General features: G+C 41.1%; 2 protein-coding genes and 1 long non-coding RNA gene across 4 annotated transcripts in view; all 3 read left to right on the forward strand.

Moving 5' to 3' along the window:
* The first annotated feature begins 833 nt into the window (after positions 1-833).
* LOC132954523 (interferon-induced protein 44-like) overlaps positions 834-22,845 on the forward strand; it is a 30,209-nt gene continuing 8,197 nt past the window's right edge. Inside the window, exons 1-8 of one of the 2 annotated variants that reach the window (XM_061027097.1) lie at positions 834-893; positions 1,326-1,382; positions 1,874-1,907; positions 2,044-2,242; positions 2,506-2,655; positions 3,196-3,367; positions 3,466-3,566; positions 3,681-4,739. In XM_061027097.1, the coding sequence (XP_060883080.1) occupies positions 1,328-1,382; positions 1,874-1,907; positions 2,044-2,242; positions 2,506-2,655; positions 3,196-3,367; positions 3,466-3,566; positions 3,681-3,842 (873 nt within the window). In that variant the 5' untranslated portion in view covers positions 834-893; positions 1,326-1,327 and the 3' untranslated portion in view covers positions 3,843-4,739. Of the gene's footprint in view, positions 894-1,325; positions 1,383-1,873; positions 1,908-2,043; positions 2,243-2,505; positions 2,656-3,195; positions 3,368-3,465; positions 3,567-3,680; positions 4,740-22,845 lie in introns of those variants that run through there. The other variant, XR_009665769.1, reaches the window with a different exon arrangement.
* LOC132954324 (uncharacterized) lies at positions 6,988-12,371 on the forward strand. The gene is made up of 2 exons (XR_009665740.1): positions 6,988-7,074; positions 11,679-12,371. It is a non-coding gene; the product is annotated as an uncharacterized LOC132954324 (long non-coding RNA).
* Positions 19,373-21,070, forward strand: LOC132954364 (interferon-induced protein 44-like). The gene is made up of 5 exons (XM_061026908.1): positions 19,373-19,554; positions 19,948-19,981; positions 20,117-20,315; positions 20,539-20,634; positions 21,008-21,070. Exons 1-5 carry the CDS (start codon positions 19,506-19,508, stop codon positions 21,068-21,070), a joined length of 441 nt encoding a protein of 146 aa, XP_060882891.1. The 5' UTR covers positions 19,373-19,505.

A 22,845-nucleotide genomic window follows, 5' to 3' on the forward strand; every position in this document is an offset into this window, starting at 1 on the left:
TGCAAACCGCCCCAATGCCTGCTGGGAGGTCGCAGCTTGAGGAAACCAACAAAACCACGTCATCTGAAAAAAGCAGAGTCGAGCTTTTGAGGTCCCCAAACTGGAAACCCTCCTCCCCACGGCTGCTCCTGGAGATCCTGTTCATGAATATCACAAACAAGACCGGTGACAAGGGGCGACCCTGGCGGAGGCCAACACGCACTGGGAACGTGTCTGACTTTGTGCCGAGGATGCGGACACAGCTCCCACTTTGGTCATACAGGGACTGGATGGCTCGTACCAATGGCCCCCGGGGCCCCATATTCCCGCAGTACCCCCCACATGATCCCCCGAATGAATGAAGAAAAAAAGTGCTGCAAAAAGCTGAAACATAACCAGTAAAAACGTAAACAGTAAACATGCTGCAAATACATAAAGGATGCATAATCATAAAGACATGTTAAAAAAAGAAAAAGGCTAAGTGGATGAGTATAGAGGAAGAAGGGGACACTGAAGGGCAGGTGGGGTCAGCTGGATGTAAGAGCCAGGTGATGAGGACAGGTAAACACGGAGAGAAAGGTAGAATGAGTAAATATAAATAAATACTGAGAAAAACATTTAGATATCAAGCTATCACTGCTGTATCTGCAAAGATTGATATAGTCAGTCAGTCAAGATACATTTTCCCCTTTGTATTATATCTTGTGCAAATTCTGATGAACCTACACATTAAAAGAAACAAAAAAAAACAGTCACTAAAGATCTGAACAGTCATTTCTCGGAAGTCAGGGGGCTGACCAGAAACAGACACCGAAGAACAAAAGTGAAAGTAAGAGACCCTATCCTATAAAAAGCCGGACCAGCCTGCACATTTGCAGAGTCACTCCAGAACATCCAGAGCATCACAAGAAAAGGTAAGACTCTCTTCATTCTATGATTTTATTATTCATTTGATTGACGTCAGTTTGTTTTAGACTTCAAGATGTTTATAATGATAAATCTCTTTTTTTATAAAGGACTCCTTGTACTGCTGAGTTTTCCTTTTCCCTCTTTGTTTATTTTTCTTGAATGATGTGAACATGGAATTGACATTTATTTAAAAGTTACTTTGACAAACCAACTCTCACATGAACTGTTTTTAATTTTTTTTTACTGATGAATGAATTGAATGGGCTGCACGGTGGTGCAGTGATTAGCACACGGTGATTCCTGGTTTGAATCCCTGTTGATCAGGCCCCTCTCTGTGTAGAGTTTGCATGTTCTCCCCGGGGAAATTATTCTCTCTGGGTACTCAGGCTTTCTCCCTCAGTCCAAAGACATTAACACACAACTGTTATATTTTACAGATATGGGAGGAGAAGAATCCAAACCAGCCACACCCCCACCCACACCTCCACCTTCTCGTAAGACTTTTTGCACAAATATTAAAATGTTTCCTGTTCAAATATTGTGACAGCGTTTCTTGAGGAGATGTTGATTATAAGTTTAACCCTTGGTTGTCCTGCTGTTAAGTATACACTACATATACTTTATTAAATATGCCTTTGGGTGTGGGTAAGCAAGAGCACGGGGACATCTTCTGCTGTTTATCTCATACACATTAATATCTGTCTGTAGCATAGCATGACACACCCAGACTGAATAACAACAACAGTGATACATCACTTCACTGGTCTTAAAGCAATATCACTCCGCCAGCCGTAACCATGAGCAACCTTAAAGGCAAAGTGCATCATCAGACTGTTACTCTTCCAAGTGTATGCAAAGTACAATTTAATTAAAAAAGAAGTTATCCATAAATCAAATACCATTCAGTGAAACATGATGCTGTTTAATTTGTTTAAATAGTCTGAAGTTGTCTTAATGTATGTTAACATGTGAATTTGTCTTTCAGCTTGTTTAAGACAGCCATGGAGGACTCTGCCGACGTGAGTAAACAGGAAGTGAGGGTGGTGAAACTGGGTGTGGTTCTGCCACTCAGCAGAGCATCAATAACAATGTGCCTGTTGAATATTCAATATTTAAAACACTGAAGTAATGAATCTCATGTTCTTCTACCAACAGGAGCACTGAGGACAATCTCAACTTCATGAAATCTTACCAACCTCGAAACAAAGGAATCAAACATCTCAGGATTCTGCTTCATGGACCGGTCGGTGCCGGCAAGTCCAGTTTCATAAACTCTGTTGAAAGTGCTTTGAGAGGCGTTGTTACAAATCGAGCTTTGACGGATGCGACCTCTGGGAGCAGCTTCACCCTAAAGGTAAGAATATCTGATGACTGTGGTGACTTCAAACTAAGATTATTCACCATTCTCTGTAAACTCAATTCCTTGAAGAAATTGATATTTTTTTGGCAGCTCAGTTTCAGTTAGAAGATTACAAATAAAATAAAAAACATTTGATCAACATAGATTATCGCTGAATAACCTCACTGAGTAAAATAAAATAATTATTTTGTTGGTTTAGGAATGTCTATCTTAGATTAACCTGAACAATGCAAATCATTTCTCCTTCTTCTTCACAGTACCAAACATACAAAATTCAAAAAGATGAGCAGAGCTTCTATTCTATTGTTTTCAACGACATCATGGGCTTGGAGGCAAACCTCAACAATGGAGTCCAGGTGGAAGATGTCAAACTGGCCCTGCGGGGACATGTGAAAGATGGTTACAAGGTACACTCCTAAGACGTTCTCTTTTTTTGTTAAAGGGCCCTGTGGAGTTCACTTCAACAAGTGTTTTAAATTAATGCAAGCAGCACCCTGTGGTGTTCAGTACAAGAAAAACCTGCAGTTCCTTGAGTTTCCACCAGAGGTGGGCTGCAGCTTAAATAATCCTAGCAAGGAGTCCTAGATGAGGAGTGATTTAGAAACACTCTCTGAGCGAGGAAGGGATAGAAACTTTTATCTTAATGAGGAGGTGTAGTTGACCCGGTTGACCCCGTTGCTAGGTATGACACTTTCTTCAGAAGCTGCGATTGGTTGAGTTCTCTCTCAGGGTGTTTTCCCATTAGGCACGTTTGTTTGGTACTGCATCCCAAGCACAAGGATTCGGGCCTATGTGTGTGTGAGAAGCAAGTCTCTCAATAACAGAATGTAAAACTAGAATATGTAAAAAAGAAAAAAAAAAAAAAAAATTGCTTTTTTTATTCACTGAAACATTCACGGCTCTGTGCATTGAAAAATACTATTAGAATGTCTATTTTTGTTTTTCAGTTTCGTACTAATGGCCCACTGACAGAGAATGACCCGGGCTATGAATCCAACCCCTCTCTGGATGACAAAGTCCACGTGCTGGTCTGTGTGGTTCCTGTCAGCTCAGTCTCTCTGTTAGATCACAAAGTCGTGCAGAAGTTAAAAGAAGTCAGACTAGCTGCAAGTGATCTGGGTAAGAACAGATATCACACACTTACATTTCCAAATCAGGCAAATGAAATACAAGAAAATCAAAAGATTAAAATACTGAAAATGTTTCCACATCTGCAGGAATTCCCCAACTGGCCATCCTCACCAAAGTTGATACAGCCTGTCCTGAGGTCAGATCAAATATTCACAACTTGCACAAGAGCAAGTACCTGAAGGAAAAGGTGAGCCGGTTTAGATTTATTATTGTTGAGTTTCAGTTCTTTTTCTCATCACATTTCCACCTTTGGTCTGAGCTTTGCAATCCCTGATTATCTGAAATTATTTGACTCTAACAGGTGGAACAATTCAGTGCAATGCTGGGAATTCCCATCAACTGCATCTTCCTGGTGAAGAACTACGAGTCAGAAATCAACACGAGTGACGACATCAACGGGCCGATTCTGACCGCACTGAGACAGATGGTAAACTTCGGAGAAGACTACCTCAACTACATGTAGACCGTCTCACTGCTGAGGCAGACGATGCGTGATGAAGGAACATCAACACAAACCCGTAACTGTAACCTGCTGTGTGATTTTCAGTTATTTGTCATTTTGTTATTGTATGATGGATATATCATGTGATGTAAGGCGTGATTGATTCATTGATGGTTAAGACAAGAGGAAACAAAGAATGGATTTCCTGACCGTTCCTAGTTGAGTTTGACATTTTGTATTTATTAATGATGACTGTGTAAGAGGTACAAAATCAAAAGAGGGACACAATATTTATATTGTGTATTAAATTGTATATTTGTGTGACACACCGAAATGTGTTGTCACATTTTGTTATTGTATTTGGTTATTTTGTATGAATATTATACAAACGTATCTGTGTTTTGGTTAAAGAAGTTATTTTGAAGCTGTTCCTGTATATGCCACAAGGGGGCAGCACCTCCCCTGCTGAGCGAGCTGTTTATTGTCTTTGCTGCGCTCTGCTTCAGTCTGGCAGAAGCGAGAGAAGAGTGAACAACTACAGTCGACTCAGTGTGTTTTCTTTGTCTTTTACAGGTTAGTAATTGAAGTTTAAAACACAGAACTTTCACAATATGATGCAGATTTAATCCCACTTAAAGTTCTATTGGTTTTGGCTTTGTGGGTCTTATGTTTGTAAAGAGAGTAAAAACGGTTTTGAGTGCTAGCATGCTAAGAAAAGTGCCTCGTGCATGACCGTAACTTTCAGTTTCAATTCCCTTCTGATTTTCATTTGGTTAAAAACGCTCACGATACTGTGTAAAATAAATAAATAGGTCATTTATTCTGTTTATGTACAAAAGTAAGATTGTTGTATCAGTTAAATGTTATTTGCTTATCTGGTAGCTCTGTCAGTTAATATGGGTTTTTCCCATTGAAAATCTTGCTAAGAGGCAAAATGCTAGTTTAGGTAATTTTACCATAATGAGCTTGTATTTACATGGATGTTAATTCGAACAGTAAAATTAGATTTTGTATTTAGTGAATTAATCAGAGTGTCTGAAATGCACTTAAAGAAGTAACATATTTTGTATGTATTGGTATTTAAACATTTGTTTAATAAAAGTCTGGCAGAAGCAAGAGAAGAGTGAACAACTACAGTCGACTCAGTGTGTGTTCTTTGTCTTTTACAGACATACTTTAAGCTGTAGGCAGGTTCCATCCCGTACCTGTTACAGTTTTATGGGGGCTCGTCCGGGATCACTTCTGCCCTGCGGCTAGAACTGATCTACTCATACCTGATACCTTGGGCTAGGAATGACCTGAGGATCCCATCTCATGGTTCCCTTGCTGTCGTCTGATGAAGATTTTGTCGTTGCTGCCTGCTTTATGATCATGCTGAGTGTAACAGATGAGAAGTAAGAACTGCACTGCACCTTAACACATAAAGAGGAAAGAGAATGGACAGAGACCTACATGTCGTGACTAAGAGTAAGGAAGAGGGAAGCAGCCATGGCGGATGATGAAAGGAGAAGCTTGGTGTGGAGCATCAAGAAAAACCTGCTCAGTCTATCTGCTGATGAACTGTTCCAGATTGTCAAGGCTCTAGGTCCGATGGCAGGAGCGGACCAGTCTCGTCCCAAGTTGGGTGATGAGGACAGTTGCTTCGAGTACATCAGCAACTTCATGTGCAGTAAGCCCTTGTTAGAATCCGAGGATCAGGGTTTGTCACATTTAATGGATTTGAAAGATATTGTGAATGAAGTCATTCAGAGTCATGTTTCTGATTCACAATTACAGACAGCAGCCAAAGTCAATTCAAATGATCAGCTAAATGATGACAGTATTGAACAGAGTCAAGCTAATGGTAATGTCAAGTTAGCTTTACATGAAGATGATGATATTGAGCCTGCTTTTAGTAGTGTAACCAACCATGCAGATGCTAATGGTACGGTTTCAAATGACTCCGAACTGCAGAAAATACTTAAGAGTTATGAGGAGCTCAATCAGAAAATTATGCAGTATATGCCCACATCCACTGATCAGTCTACATCTCTGCCACCTGTAATGACACAGTCCAGGTCACAAAGTAGACAAGAATCACAACATTCAGCTAAAGGTCCTGTTGAACACTCAAAACATGTAACACATGACAATGTGGTTTCCTTAAGAGACTTACCTTACCTCCATCGTAGAGAGTTTAAGATTCAAGGGGGTCAGATTGGAGACCAGGGGTCAGACATCAGTTACAACAACATTTGTCGCCAGATCGAAGAAGCTTTCAAAGAACAGTTTAGCGATGCTGAGATTGTCAGAGCTGTCCTCAGAGTCATCAAGCCTGGTAATTTCAAGGACATGCTAATGAACAAAGATGAGCTAACAGTAGAGGAGCTTAAAGACTTTCTCCACTCCCACCTTGGTGAACAAAACAACACTGAGCTTTTCCAAGAGCTAATGTGCACAAAACAAAGCGACAATGAGACACCCCAACAGTTCCTATATAGAGTCATAGGACTGAAACAGAAGATCTTACTTGCTTCAAAACACTCAGACTCAGATGTAAAGTACTCTGCCAGCACTGTTCAAGATGTTTTTCTCCACACTGTGTATCAAGGCATAGGGCACAGACATGGTGACATCCGTAGGGAGCTAAAACCACTGCTTGAAGATACTACAGTCACTGACGAAGCTATCCTGAAACAAATGAAAAAAGTGATGAGTGATGAAAGTGAAAGACAGCGTCGCCTTGGTCCTGTCACTCGCCAAAAGAACACAAATGTGCACAGTACCCAAGTTGAAATAAATGCAGCACAGTGTCCTAATGTGAAGGAGGAAAGCACAGGAAGAAAACCTAAACCAGACATGATACAGCAGTTGGCAGAGAAAGTTGAAAAGCTGGCAAGTATTGTTGAAGTAATGAAACAGTCACTACAAACACAAAAGCCAGAGCAAAACAGTCAATACAGAAAAAGCAGAGTAAACTATCAGAGAGATAAACCATATGGATGTGAACGGTGTGTTGAGTTAAATCGTCCCGAGTGTCCTCACTGTTTTCACTGCGGTGAAGAAGGACATAGAGCAGTTGGTTGTATGAAGAAGACAACGCGTCAGGGAAACTGGAACCGGTCTCTGCCAGGGGACAAACAGTGACCGGGTCCCATTCGCTGTCCCAATCTGAAACAAGTAACAGTCACAAACCTGTCAGTGAAAGTGTATCAACATGTAACATTCAAACGAACAACGATGTGACATCAAACCAAAGACTGAAAAAGTCTGAGTTTTCCCCTCTTGACTTACCTAACAGTAAGAGTGAAAGACTAGCTCGTCTCATTGGAAAAAAAGCTCTCACGCAGTGCAACTTGAATGGCCTAGCAGTCAGTGCTTTGTTGGATACTGGTGCTCAAGTAAGCATTGTTGATCGTGAATGGAAAAACAAATACTTACCAGTCACAACTGTTAGACCTCTAAGTGAAATTATTCTTGATGAAGAAGAGTTAAGGATTTATGCTGTGAACGGTGACATTCTTCCTTTTGATGGGTGGGTGGCCATTACAGTAAACTTGATGGGAAATGAAGATCCTAACTTGTCAATCACTGTGCCTTTTCTAGTTAGCAGTTTCGCATTGGAGAGGCCACTTTTGGGTTTTAATGTGCTGGAGGAGTTGATATGAGAACAGCCACATAAGTTCATCCCAGTCCTCATCAACCTACTCTGCAAAGCATTGTCACTACCTACAGAGAAGGCAGAGCTCCTGGTGAACTTCATTCAGTCTGACAAACCTTCAGTGCAATGTGAACGCCTACGGACTGGCAGGTATGACAGCATCATTCCAGCTGGTCAGGTTGTCTGGGTTAAGTGTGCCGTCTCACCTGATTTCAACCTGTCCGAGTCTGTCTTCCTTTTCGAGCCTGAGATGAACAACACACAACTTTCAGACCTAGATGTTTGCGAAGGTCTACTGGCGATACAGAACACAAAGAAACCATATGCAGAAGTACCTATGTGGAACAACACAAAACACACAATCATGATACCAAGGAAAACAGCCATTGGCAGCATTCATTGTGTTGAAAAAGTGATAAACATGGACCCAGTTGAAAAGTCAGAGCCCACAGTAACAGTCAGTAGTGCTGTTTCAACACCTACTGATACAGACTCATCTCCATGGCAACCCCCAGTTGACCTCAGTCATCTTAATGATGAACAACAGGCTAAAGTTAAAAAAATGCTCTGTGAAGAAGCTGGAGCTTTTGCTCACGACAACACAGATATCGGATGCATTCCCAACTTACAAATGTCGATCAACCTAAAGGATGATGTTCCTGTTCAGAGAAGCTACTCATCTATTCCAAAACCACTTTTTAAAGAGGTGAAGGAGTATATAGAGGAACTATTACTAAAAGGGTGGATAGTTAAGTCCAAATCGCCATACTCTGCTCCAGTAGTCTGCGTCAGAAAGAAAGACGGCAGCTTACGGCTATGCATTGACTACCGCCTCCTGAACAAAAAGACTGTTCCTGATCGACATCCCCTGCTCAGAATACAAGACCTGACTGACACTCTTGGTGGGTACACCTGGTTTAGTATTCTGGATCAAGGAAAAGCGTACCACCAGGGTTTTGTGGCTGAGGGCTCACGCCAGTTCACTGCCTTCATAACTCCTTGGGGTCTCTACGAATGGGTCCGTATCCCATTCGGACTCACAAATGCCCCTGCCACATTTCAATGGAGCATGGAGGAGATGCTAGGGCCCCTCAGAGATGAATGTTGCATCCCTTACCTTGATGATGTACTGTGTTATGCAAAAACTTTCGACGAACATGTTGATGCGATTCGGAAAGTTCTCCAGGCTCTCCAACAACACGGTGTAAAGCTAAGGCCAGAGAAATGTGAATTTTTCAGACAGGAAGTGAGGTACGTGGGCCGGATTGTATCAGCTGAAGGAGTCAAAATAGACCCACATGACCTAGAAGCTGTCAAAACTCTAGCATCTAAGACCCCACAGACGGTGGGTGAGGTAAGGAAGTTGACTGGGTTTCTGGGCTATTATCGCTCATGTTCAGGATTTCTCCAGGATAGCAAAACCGATCTATGAGCTCCTCCAGTCAAAGCAAGGCCAAACGCAGAGTCCAGTGCAGAGTAAAAACAGTAAAGGACAGCAGCTGCCTTCACGAAAACTTGTAAACTGGACAGCTAAACATCAAGAAGCTCTAGAACAGTTGATCACTCTCCTCACCAATCCCCCTGTTTTAGCTTATCCTGATTTTAGTTTGCCACACAGACGCATCAGATCAGGGTTTGGGAGCAGTCCTTTATCAGAGTCAGAATGGCAAATTGAGAGTGATTGGATATGGTTCTAGAACGTTGACACAAGCTGAACGCAACTATCATCTACACAGTGGAAAGCTGGAGTTTCTCGCACTGAAATGGGCTGTGTGTGAAAAATTTAGGGACTACCTTTATTATGCCCCCCATTTCACCATTTACACGGACAACAACCCATTGACTTATGTTATGAGTACAGCCAAGCTTAATGCAGTTGGTCATCGGTGGGTTGGAGAACTCTCAGACTTTCGGTTTGACATCAAATACAGGCCTGGAAAATTAAACATAGATGCAGACACTCTTTCTCGCCTTCCTTTGGATATGGAGAAGTATCAAAGAGTTTGCTCAGAGGAGTTTTCAGAAGAGGCAGTGCGTGCAACATGGGAGGGAAGTGAGGTAGCCAAAAAGAAAGATGTTGCTTGGGTGGCAGCACTCAACATCGCCTCCCCAGACTCTCACCAGCTACCTGTCTCCAACCAGTTTAGTATTAGCCATAATGATCTGATAAAAGCTCAAAGAGATGATCCAGCTATCAGCCCGATAGTTCAGTTAAAAACAACGGAAACAATGTTGACAGATGAGACACGTAAGACATTAAATGGAGCTGCAAGAAAGCTCTCCCATGAGTGGTGCAAGTTGTACCTTGAAAATGACCTCCTGTACAGAAAATCAAATGAACGAAGACAGTTGGTGCTCCCTGCAAAGTACAAGAACTTAGTTCTAAAACAGCTACATAATGACATGGGTCATATTGGCACAGAGAGAGTGTTACATCTTGCAAGGGAGAGATTCTTTTGGCCCTTCATGGCTAAAGATGTTGAGGCCTACGTCACTCAAAAATGTCCATGCATCATGTCGAAGAAACCAGTCTCACACAACAGAGCTCCCATGGGTAGCATCACATCCAACTTCCCTTTAGAGCTAGTGTGTATTGACTACCTACACTTGGAAGCTAGCCGTGGAGGCTATGAGTATATCTTAGTTGTAATTGACCATTTCACTAGATTCGCGCAGGCCTACCCTACAAAGAATAAGAGTGGAAAAACAGCTGCTGAGCGTATTTTCCAAGATTTCATTCCCCGCTTTGGATATCCATCCAAACTACATCACGATCAAGGTCGTGAATTTGAGAATGAACTGTTTAAAACCTTGCAAAGCCTGTCTGGAGTTGGCCACTCAAGAACATCGCCGTACCACCCTCAAAGTAACCCGGCAGAACGTTTTAATCGTACGATACTCCAGATGCTGAGAACATTAACAGACAATGACAAATTGCGGTGGAAGGGTCATCTCCCGCATATTGTACACGCGTACAACTGTACACGACATGAGTCTGTTGGCTTTTCACCATTTTTCCTCCTTTATGGACGACATCCACGTCTACCAGTGGATTTGCTGTTTGGATTCACAGATGAAGAGGAGACACACTCACCTAGAGGATATGCTGAGAAATGGGCTAAAAGAATGTCAGAAGCATACAGGATTGCCAGTGAGAACAGTAAGAAGTCCAGTGCAAGGGGCAAAATAACATATGACAAAAAGGTGAAAGGAGTTGTACTCGCACCAGGAGACAGAGTTTTGGTAAGGAACCTCAGTGAACGTGGGGGACCTGGAAAGCTGAGATCGTATTGGGAGAAAAGGATTTACATCGTCAAAGAGCAAATTGCAGAGAGTCCAGTGTATATTGTGTATGCGGAAACTGGAGACCGGAGAAAAACAAGAACCTTGCACCGAAATCTCCTGTTGCTGGTAAACGACTTACCTGTGGAACTCACCCTAACTAATGTTACACCATCTCCTGCAAAGAAAACATGCAACAGACAAAGAAAAGAAAGAGCTGCATATAGACAGACACAAACCGACATGAGCGAAAGTGAAAGTGATGCGGATGAGGGATACAGTTACTGGTTGAGAATACCTACTGACAAAACAGTGGAAGGATGTTTTCATCCTAAGCAACAAGTACCCCATTCTAATACAGTCAGAGAACCTGTTGAAGAGACAACAAACTTGCAAAATGGACAATTACTGGAACAGACACGGAAAAGGAGAGGAACTGTACCTGAGTATCTACCTGGAGGAAAGGAACATGTAAGGGAAAACTCACCTGATGAAACTGCAACGCTTCTTCAAAAGGAAACAAAAGAGAGGGAAAATATTCCTGAAAACCAACTTGTCTTCACAGAAGAGGACACAATCGAGGAACTGCAATCGGACTCAGATGTGCGACCCCTGACCCCCCCTGTAGAGCATGATGACGGCCAGGTTAGGAGGTTAACTCGTGACAGAAGGCCGCGTCAGTTTCTCACTTATGAATCATTGGGTGAGCCATCAGTCCAATCACATCCAACATGCAATTTAGTTGGAGGGTACCTAGCACCACACCTAACTATCACAGATGCATTGTCTCACACTCTACCTACACACCCACTAATGACATACAGTATGTCTCACCTATGAATATGCCATTTTCACAAGCAATCTATTACACTCAAACATCTTACACTTACCATGCACCTACATTGTTTGTTTCTTAGGTAGTGATTCAAATACAGAGGTTTACGGTCATTGACAAGAGTTTATAAGGGCAAAGGTTATAGATTTTGGAAATGTCAGGAGCTATTCTTTATTTTTGTCAGGGAGTGTGTGACACACCGAAATGTGTTGTCACATTTTGTTATTGTATTTGGTTATTTTGTATGAATATTATACAAACGTATCTGTGTTTTGGTTAAAGAAGTTATTTTGAAGCTGTTCCTGTATATGCCACATGGGGGCAGCACCTCCCCTGCTGAGCGAGCTGTTTATTGTCTTTGCTGCGCTCTGCTTCAGTCTGGCAGAAGCGAGAGAAGAGTGAACAACTACAGTCGACTCAGTGTGTTTTCTTTGTCTTTTACAGGTTAGTAATTGAAGTTTAAAACACAGAACTTTCACAATATGATGCAGATTTAATCCCACTTAAAGTTCTATTGGTTCTATAACACTTTGTGGGTCTTATGTTTGTAAAGAGAGTAAAAACGGTTTTGAGTGCTAGCATGCTAAGAAAAGTGCCTCGTGCATGACCGTAACTTTCAGTTTCAATTCCCTTCTGATTTTCAGTTGGTTAAAAACGCTCACGATACTGTGTAAAATAAATAAATAGGTCATTTATTCTGTTTATGTACAAAAGTAAGATTGTTGTATCAGTTAAATGTTATTTGCTTATCTGGTAGCTCTGTCAGTTAATATGGGTTTTTCCCATTGAAAATCTTGCTAAGAGGCAAAATGCTAGTTTAGGTAATTTTACCATAATGAGCTTGTATTTACATGGATGTTAATTCGAACAGTAAAATTAGATTTTGTATTTAGTGAATTAATCAGAGTGTCTGAAATGCACTTAAAGAAGTAACATATTTTGTATGTTTTGGTATTTAAACATTTGTTTCATAAAAGTCTGGCAGAAGCGAGAGAAGAGTGAACAACTACAGTCGACTCAGTGTGTTTTCTTTGTCTTTTACAGACATACTTTAAGCTGTAAGCAGGTTCCATCCCGTACCTGTTACATTTGCATAAACCATTGCAATCAAGTAATTCTGAATATTTACATTATGAAAATGAAATAAAGAAACTTTTTTGTAATTCTGCATGAATTAGCTGCGTGTGAAAATGGTAAATTGCTGTGTAGATTGTTTGTGAAACCTGAGATTTCCCAGAGCAGATTCACTGACAGTAACAAGCTGGTTCCTCGTATTAATCATTCTTTATCAATGAGTTGGATTAATCAAAGGTCAGTTATTACAACACAAGAAGTCTCATCATCACTGGAAGAGTTTGAGGTTTTGCTGACTCTGAACCCTTGTTGCGGGCCTTTCAAGCTTCATCAACATGGTAACGAAAACTACTTTTTAAAATTTGAATTCAATGAGGCACACATTAGTTTCCTACAGATTGCTCTGATCACTTGCATAGAAATTCAATTCAAACCTTTATTTATTCTGGAAAGGACAGAGGCTTCCCTCATCTCCAATGCCGTCGAGATTACAAGCACAGTAAAACAAGCAAAAACAACAACAAACACCTTGTGCTTAAACAGTCTTCACGCACAAAAACTCACACAGACACACTTGTTATTAAAGGGCTTATAAATAGGGTACTGAAAGAGTAAAAACCAGTTACCTCATGAAATTGATTGCTGACTCTGAAGGGAAAAGCTCAGCATCTCAATACTTTAACCAACTGAACAATTAACCCAACAAAAAATCAATAGTGGAATTTTATATAAAAGGAAGAGTTTGTAATGATATCATTGAAATTGCAAACAAATGTAATATTCAATTAGCTGAGGAATTGGCAGCAAGTTTTTCAGCAAGACATTTCTGATTGTCATGAAATCCAAAAACGTAAAACACACTAACTCATATGAACTGTTAGCGTCTCAATTGAGGGATTTGTCACGTTTAAATGTTCATAATTTTTTTGTTTTTTAAATTTCCCCCCATCCATGGCAGTTTTACACTTCACTTTTACAGCCGGCATTCACAAATAACTCTTACTGCTTCAACAGCTTGTTAACTTAAAGTACACAACAGGGAACAAAGAAAGACAGAAACAGTATCTACTTATGTTTAACTTGTTCATTCTTTTGGCTCCCTCTGCTGGTCCTTTTGAGTCACTGCAGCCAAGACATTTCATGGGGGGGAATCTATAAACATTTTCAACAAATGATTTGAAACTTTACAGGCAAACAAAGCAGTTATACAAGCTCTTGTAACTTTAGGGTGAAATAATTGAAACACTTCCTGCTTCCTCTTACAGGTGTTTTCTCTACTGTTTCCTCCCGTTCTGCATTGAGTCCTGCAAAGCCGTGGAGCATCGCTGTCCGACCAGCCACAAAGTCATCGACATATTCAAACGGTGGTGAGCATTACCTGAATGGACCCACTTTTCTATGGCCTTTTAATAGCCTTACTTGTTTATGCAATGTTTTGATATTAATCTAAATGTTAAAAAATGCACTTGTGACTATGGAGCATCAAACTGTGAGGACTTGATGTCCGCATTCATGTTTGTAATTCATTAAACAAGAGATGTAACCAAAAAAGATGCAAAGTAAAAAAACTCCAAAAAGAAAAAACGAGACCTTACTTTTCTCCTCACTGTGTCAAGTAGTGAATTCATTTAGTGTGGTGTCTTCAAAGTTATGCTGTTTTCATGCCTGAAGTTTCACTCTTCACCTTTCTCGTTGTGTTTTATTGTTTTTTGTCATGTTTAAGTGTTTGCCTAACGGAGGTTATCCTATTCTTCTGTCGATGTTTTTCTTCAGACCAAAAGGCATCTGTTCTATTGACTTCTTTATCTTCTCTTCAAAGATCGAATGACAGACATGCAAACTTTTAGGTCGCATTCACTTAAGGTCCTGACACGCCAAGCAGACGGCAAATGAAGGCCGCCTGTGGTGTCGCCTCAAGTCACCGTTTGTCTTGGCCAAAAAGTTGCACTTGAACACATCACAAAGACTACAGCCGACAGCCAACCATCTGCGCATGCGTGAGAGGAAATAACCCTCCATGCCAGCAGGGGGCGGTAGTCCATTGTTATGATACCAGAAGACCATTTTCACACCGCTGTCGCTCACCACTCATATTATAGGTAGAATACTAATGGAAAATAATGTCTGATAAAAAGTTGACAATGGCGCTGGCGTTGTCAGCCCTTGGTCTTTTAGTGGAAAAAGAAAAGAAGAGGCGGAGGCGACAAATAAGGAGAAACCGCACTAATGGGTGAAAGCATGGATACTACAGCGCCATGCTCGAGGGGCTTTCCCAAACTTGTGTTGAGGGGGGTCGACGGGTAGCAACGGAGCCAGACACACCGCGAAAACTAGGGCGATGACCGCTCACAGCATTACACCTTCTCTCAAGACTACGGCGGGAAATGACGAACATCCAGCATATCAGATAAGCTAAGCCCACATCTATGTTGGCTAGGCTACTGCAAGATTATTGGACTGTGTTAAAGGTGTGTTTAACAAAGACTATTTAAAGACTGTTTGAGTTTAAAAGCCAATTTAAGGAAAGTTTAAAAAGTCCCCAAAATAATGTGAAAATTATTTTCCTACACAAAAAATAACGATTTAATGCACTTTTAAGTTCACTGTCTCAGCAATTAAGGTTTATAATTGCATATTTAAGTTACTATTTTCAGTCTTCTTATTTTTCTGATGCACTATTGAATTATTGAAGAGCGAAGTTCAAGTACAAGTTCAAAGGAAGTCAAAGGTTACCCACTTATAAAGGAGATGGCAACTCAAAGGACAAACTAGACACCAAAGACATAGTTGCAACGAGTAACAGAGTCATGCAAGAAGGCCTCAGCACATACACATCTTCAATCGTACCAGTCTGGGTCTCATCCATAAAACAGCCAGACGAAGAAGTTCTTGGATATGCGCTCTTAGACACACAAAGCAACACAACCTTCATCTGGAATGAAGTAGCCCAAGACCTTAAAACAAACAAAGAAAATGTCAGTTTACAGCTATCACAATGTCTACACAGTCAACAGTCATACACTGCCAAAAACTGATGAACCTGCAAGTAAGAGGATACAATTTAGAAAAAAGGATTCAGTTACCACCACTCTTCACACGAAAGTACATTACAGCTGACAGATTGCACATTCCAACTTCTGAAACTGCTCTAAAGTGGCCTCAAACTGGCAAACAATATTCCACCACCACTGGATATCGAAGTAGGTCTTAAACTATGTTTAATCAACTCTTGGGGCACCACCCTGGAATCACGGAAATATAACCAAAATATCACTCAAATCAGTCTCAAATTAGTTATTTAATTGCTAATATTATTAATAATTAATAACTACATTTAATAAATTGAAGGCGTGAAATCCGTACACAAAGCCCTCGCATCCAGCTTATATTACAATGCAAATACACCAGTAATCACAAACAACTGCTTTCTTAAATTATAACAGAATTCATTTAAACAAAGCAACATCAATCCAAAATCAATGAACTTAATCAAACAAATAACTATTACAAACTAATCTAAGCAAACAAAATTATCAAGCAAAACTTGTGAATGAGATGTAAAGATGAAGTTGTGTGTGTGTGTGTGTGTGTGTGTGTGTGTGTGTATGTGGGTGAGAGAGAGAGAGAAAACAAGATGGTGGAGAGAGACAATGCACCATGTGGCTTCGTCACATGGTGACAAAATGGTGGACAACAAAGGAAGCCATGTGGCTGCCTTTTGAAATAGTTTGAGCTCTCTGAGCTGAGTTCAGTAACTGTTACTTAAACACAAGAAAGCCAGTGGCTGGACTTTGATTCAATGGCGGGTACACTGGTCTTTCTGATTGCGAAAGCCGTTGACTGAAGGAAAACTAGCATAGCATTACATACATAGACGAACATAGCGGTTCATCACAATAAAACAAATGCAGCAGCTTACAACAGATAATAAACAGAATGTGATGTCTCGTCAACAATGATGCATAATTATCAGTGGTTATAAAAGAAACATAACTATTTCTGAAACTATTTCTGCCCAGAACAAAGCTCTTACTTGAGGTAACTCCTGGTGATCGTTGCAAAGTTGGTTAGATCGTCACTCTGTTGAATATAAAATCAACAGATTCAGGCAGGGTTCCTTCGTGGCAGATGTAGGAGAAGGAAAGTATTTTTTTTTTTGCGGTTCCTTAGGGAAGCAGTCCATAGGGTTAACAGTTCAGAGATATTAGAGGCATTTTGGTCTGGGCAGACACTGAGGCAAAGTCTGGGCAGAATGTCTGTGTCTCACGCTAGGCATAAAACATAAACAGGCATTAGCAAAGCTTTGCTACTCCAGGTCCATTCTTTAACAAAACAAATGAAACAAACAAACAAGAGGAAGAGAGAAGAGTATCAGGTGTAGATTTGTGGGCTAGCTCCTAGCCTGGGCAGGAGTAAGCCTGTGGTGTATGTGGCATGTAGGTGTGTAAATGTACATGTATTTTATGTGTCTCACTACCAGTGTCAGGTCATAAAACAGAGACTAGAAAGCATTAACGTTGGTAGAGTGACTTTGGTGGGTTTTACAGTGGAGGCTTCTCCCCCCTCCCTGATGTGGAGTCAGAACCTTGTTCTTTGTAAGAGCTGGAGGCCTCCAACTGTCTTACCACCTCTGTCACACACCTCTGTGTGATCTCTGGCATACCAAGCTGATGTGTTCGGCAATGCATGGTGACATCGTAACGCACACAGTCATGCAGATTGTGCAGGAAGATGGACTTGAAAGTTTGATCCTCTTCCAAACCTGGAGCATTACGTCCCTGGAAATATGCAGATTTTAGGCGCCGGTAATAATAATTGGGGGCCTCATGCTTCTGGTGCCAGGCACTTAGGGCTCTAAGAGGGGCAGATACAGGGTCGGTGTAGGTGGAGAATTCCTCGCACAAAGCGTTGCAGAGTGCTGAGTACTGGTCTCTAATCTCAGGCCGGAGGGTAGTCATGAAGTCATGGACACTCCTGGAAGTTGTCTTCCAGATCAGCTTGAGTTTTTCTCGTGTGGATGCATCAGGTAGATCACAGAGGCAGGTTGATCTCTCTGAGGTAATCATCAACGCTGAAATTTGGGTTGCCTGGGTCAAACTGGTCTACATCCTTCGCCAGGGATTCAATGAGCCTTATGCGCATTTTTGATCTCTGGGTGGACAGGAGCCATCCAATTCATCTGATGTTTCAGAAGAGGGGGGTTGGTGTTATCTCTGCCTCTGGGGCTGAGAAGTCACCCCCCTTCCTATGTGGTGATTCAAACATGTGAAGGTGTGAAAAGGTGTCACAGCTTACATAAAGGAGTCAAGAACCTCTTCTCATAACAAGCGGTGACATGTTGGCTTGTTGGCATGGTTGGAATGGCATGTTGGCTTGTTGGCATGTGATACAAAGACGAAGATGCTTCACAAGATTGCAATAAACGCACGTTTCAAAGAACCACCCAGTGTCTGTTGTTGTGAAGAGAGCTACAAGCTATAAGTGGACACTGAAGGGCAGGTGGGGTCAGCTGGATGTAAGAGCCAGGTGATGAGGACAGGTAAACATGGAGAGAAAGGTAGAATGAGTAAATATAAATAAATACTAAAAAAGACATTTAGCTATCACTGCTGTATCTGCAAAGATTGATATAGGCAGCCAGTCAAGATACATTTTATCCTTTGTATTATATCTTATGCACATTCCGATGAACCTGTCATGATTCGGTCTTATTTAGTTTTGTTTTTCTGTGTTTAGGTTTCCATGTTTTAATTTCTCCTGTCCATCTTAGTGTTGCTGGTTTTTCCCTTGTGTGTTTCCTAGTTTAGTCTCCAGTGTTTCCTGTGTTATTTTGTCATTTCATTTCCTTGTGTCCCTCTCTGTTCTGGTGTGTTGATGTTTAAAAGTGTCTTCAGTGTTTCATGTATTTGTCATAGTTGTCCTCAGTGTTTCTTGTCCTGCCTCTGTGTGTTTCCCTCCAGTGTTGATTGCCCTCATTGTCTTCACCTGTCTCATTAGTCTCACCTGTGTTTGATTACCCCTGTGTCTATTTAGTGTCTGTGTTTCTTCTCTCCTGTCTCAGTTCATTGTTTGTCGTTTGTCGTTTGTTAGTTGTCAGTCGTCAGTTTACTAGTGTCTCCTTGTTTTCTCCTGTTGGATTTTGTTAGTAAGTTTTGTTGTGGACTTTTGATCTTTATTTAAAATAAATAATTTTTGTTAGCTTCTGCACTTGGGTCCAGTTCCTTGTTTTTTTTACCTGAACGTGACAGAACCTGCACATTAAAAAAAAAACAGCCGATAAAGATCTGAACAGCCATTTCTTGGAAATCAGGGGGCTGACCAGAAACACACAAAAGAACAGAAATTAAAGTAAGAAACAAGATAAAAAGCCAGACCAGCCTGCCATTTGCATCACTGCATCCAGAGCATCACAAGAAAAGGTAAGACTCTCTTCATTCTATGATTTTATTATTCATTTGATTTGATTCAGTTTGTTTTAGACTTCAAGATGTTTTCACTGATAAATCTCTTTTTTATAAAGGACTCCTTGTACTGCTGAGTTTTCCTTTTCCCTCTTAGTTTGTTTATTTTTCTTGAATGATGTGAACATGGACTTGACATTTATTTAAAAGTTACTTTGACAAACCAACTCTCACTTGAACTGTTTTTTTTTTTTTTACTGATGAATGAATTGAACGGGCTGCCCGGTGGTGCAGTGATTAGCACACGGTGGTTCCTGGTTTGAATCCCTGTTGATCATACGTTCTCTGTGTGGAGTTTGCATGTTCTCCCCGGGGAAGTGATTCTCTCTGGGTACTCAGGCTTTCTCCCTCAGTCCAAAGACATTAACACACAACTGTTATATTTTACAGATATGGGAGGAGAAGAATCCAAACCAGCCCCACCCACACCTCCACCTTCCCGTAAGACTTTTTGCACAAATATCAAAAATGATTCCTGTTCAAATATTGTGACAGCGTTTCTTGAGGTGATGTTTATTATAAGTTTAACCCTTTGTTGTCCTGCCGTTAAGTATACACTTTATTAAATATGCCTTTGGGTGTGGGTAAGCAAGAGCACAGGGACATCTTCTGCTGTTTATCTCATACAAATTACTGTCTGTAGCAGAGCATGACACACCCAGACTGAATAATACCAGCAGTGATACATCACTTCACTTGTCTTAAAGCAACCTGAAAATAATTTCACAAAATAAATCTCATCTCCATCTTCCAATATTACATGCAGTGAATGAGTGCTGTTTAAATAGTCTGAAGTTGTCTTACTGTATGTTAACATGTGAATTTGTCTTTCAGCTTGTTTAAGACAGCCATGGAGGACTCTGCCGACGTGAGTAAACAGGAAGTGAGGTTGGTGAAACTGGGTGTGGTTCTGCCACTCAGCAGAGCATCAATAACAATGTGCCTTTTGAACACTCAATATTTAAAACACCGAAGTAATGAATCTCATGTTCTCTATCAACAGGAGGACTGAGGACAATCTCAACTTCATGAAATCTTACCAACCTCGAAACCAAGGAGCCAGACATCTCAGGATTCTGCTTCATGGACCGGTCGGTGCCGGCAAGTCCAATTTCATAAACCCTGTTGAAAGTGCTTTGAGAGGCGTTGTCACAGGTCGAGCTGAGACGGATGCGACCTCTGGGAGCAGCTTCACCCTAAAGGTAAGAATAACTGATGACTGTGGTGACTCCAATCTAAGATTATTCACCATTCTCTGTAAACTCAAGGATTCGGGCCTGTGTGTGAGAAGCAAGTCTCTCAATAACAGAATGTAAAACTAGAATATGTAAAAAAACAAATGTGCTTTTTTTTTTCCATTCACTGAAACATTCACAGCTCTGTGCCTTGAAAAATACTATTAGAATGTCTATTTTTGTTTTTCAGTTTTGTACTGATAGCCCACTGACAAAGGACGACCCAGGCTACAAATCCAACCCCTCTCTGGATGACAAAGTCCACGTGCTGCTCTATGTGGTTCCTGTCAGCTCAGTCTCTCTGTTAGATCACAAAGTTGTGCAGAAGTCAGACTAGATGCAAGTGATCTGGTTAAGAACAGATATCACACACTTACATTTCCATATCAGGCAAATGAAATAAAAGAAGATTAAAATACTGAAAATGTTTCCACATCTGCAGGAATTCCCTAACTGGCCATCCTCACCAAAGTTGATACAGCCTGTCCTGAGGTCAGATCCAATATTCACAACATGTACCTGAAGGAAAAGGTGAGCCGGTTTAGATTTGTTATTGTTGAGTTTCAGTTATTTTTTTCATCACACTTCCACCTTTTTTTTTTTTTTTTTGTCTGAGCTTTGTAATCCCTGATTATCTGAAATTATTTGACTCTTAACAGGTGGAAAAATTCAGCAAGACGGTGGGAATTCCCATCAAGTCCATCTTTCTGGTGAAGAACTAAGAGTCAGAAATCAACACGAGTGACGACATAAACGGGCCGATTCTGACCGCACTGAGACAGATGGTAACCCAAGGAGAAGACTACCTCAACTACATGTAGACCGTCTCACTGCTGAGGCAGACGATGCGTGATGAAGGAACATCAACACAAACCTGTAACTGTAACCTGCTGTGTAATTTTTAATTATTTGTTATTGTATGATGGATATATCATGTGATGTAAGGCATGATTGATTCATTGATGGTTAAGACAAGAGAAAACAAATAATGGATTTCCTGACCGTTCTTAGTTGAGTTTGACATTTTGTATTTATTAATGATGACTCATGACAGGATCATGTCAGAAATCAAGATGGCAGCACGTCAGGTTGCATGCTCTGTCTCTGTAAGATTTTAATGTAGTTTTACTTAGTTTTTATACCTTTGGGACCATTTCTTTTTAAACCTTTTTCACTTCGCTCTCATTGCCTTACTGTATGGATTAATTTGGAAATCTGCTTGGATTATTACTCTGCTTTGCCTTGCTGGCGTTCTCCACCTGCAGCCTGCGCTCACCTGCTCCTACCTGCCTGCCTCCCTGCTATCTCTCCTAGCCTGGGTCAGGTACCTCTCTCCTGCTCCTTGCCCCCGCCAGCGTGCACACACATGCACCACGCTACACATTAAACACCAGTGACTTTGCACGTACCGATCCTCCTCCTCGTACGTTTCTTTATCGGACCCAATCACGGACTATTGGACCGACATGGCGCCTCGTAGCCCTGCTGCTTGTGATAGCATGCTAGGGCTACGCTGGCAACCCCTGTTGCGAGTGAGCCTCTCTGGTTCTACCCAGCTTCCAAACATGTACTTTCCGTATCAACTCGATACAATCACAAAGTCGAACTGCCACTGTTTTGCCTGCTAAACTGTCTATCGGTTTGATGTGTTGCTATGTGCTTAAAACATGTTTCATTGTTCCCTCGAATACTCTTTTATTTTCGATTCATTGCACAGATGCGAACCTTAAGTGTAATTCAACCAAAATGTTTAAATCACGGTGCTTGATTGTGTTGCTGTTATTGTTATCTGGCGATGTTCAGTCTAACCCTGGTCCTGATTTTAGTTGTATTCAAACTGCTGCTGATTTTGAAGTTGGTTGAACAAATCTATTAATGATAGTGTTGCTTCTATTAATGGTTACAATATAAGTCATGCTGATCGTGTTAAACGAGGTGGTGGAATAATTGTGTATTCTAAATGTGAATTCCACACTAAAGTATTGGTCAAGAAGTCAATACCTAATCAGTTTGAAATTCTAGATTTACAGGTGGAGTTGTCCAAGGGCTGTCATATTACTGTTGTTGGTTGCTACAGACCTCCTTCTGCAGCTAAGGAAAGCTTGTCCTCTTTATCTAATTGTTACGTTCCCCGTAGTGCTAGGGGATGCGGGGAACAACAAATTTATATTTACCCGGAATCAAGGTGGAGACCAGAGTTCGGTTTCAAAAATAATAGTCGCTGTCTTTAATTGTACAGGAAACACACAAGCAGTAACCAGCTTTAGTTGCACCCACAAAGGTACACAAATTTAGAACAACTGAAACGGAGACGATCAGGCACTTCAGCAACCTGCGTCCCAGCACACGGATATGACTCTGTCTCTCTCCCTGCACCCAGTGCCTTTTTATTCATCGGCTGCATGCGTACACAGGTGATTCCACTTCTCCATCAGTCTCCCCCAGAGATGGGCGGAACTCAGAGAGGGAGGGGAGACACACACAGACAACACAAACC

Source organism: Labrus mixtus, chromosome 20, assembly GCF_963584025.1.
Source record: "Labrus mixtus chromosome 20, fLabMix1.1, whole genome shotgun sequence".
In the NCBI taxonomy this organism is placed as follows: domain Eukaryota; kingdom Metazoa; phylum Chordata; class Actinopteri; order Labriformes; family Labridae; genus Labrus; species Labrus mixtus.

Coding starts and splice junctions, on each gene's coding strand:
- LOC132954364 (XM_061026908.1), top strand. CDS start 19,506: ATGGGAGGAGAAGAATCCAAACCAGCCCCACCCACACCTCCACCTTCC. Junction 20,316..20,538: donor GGAGCAGCTTCACCCTAAAG/GTAAGAATAACT, acceptor TTTGTTTTTCAG/TTTTGTACTGATAGCCCACT. Junction 20,635..21,007: donor TGCTGCTCTATGTGGTTCCT/GTCAGCTCAGTC, acceptor GACTCTTAACAG/GTGGAAAAATTCAGCAAGAC.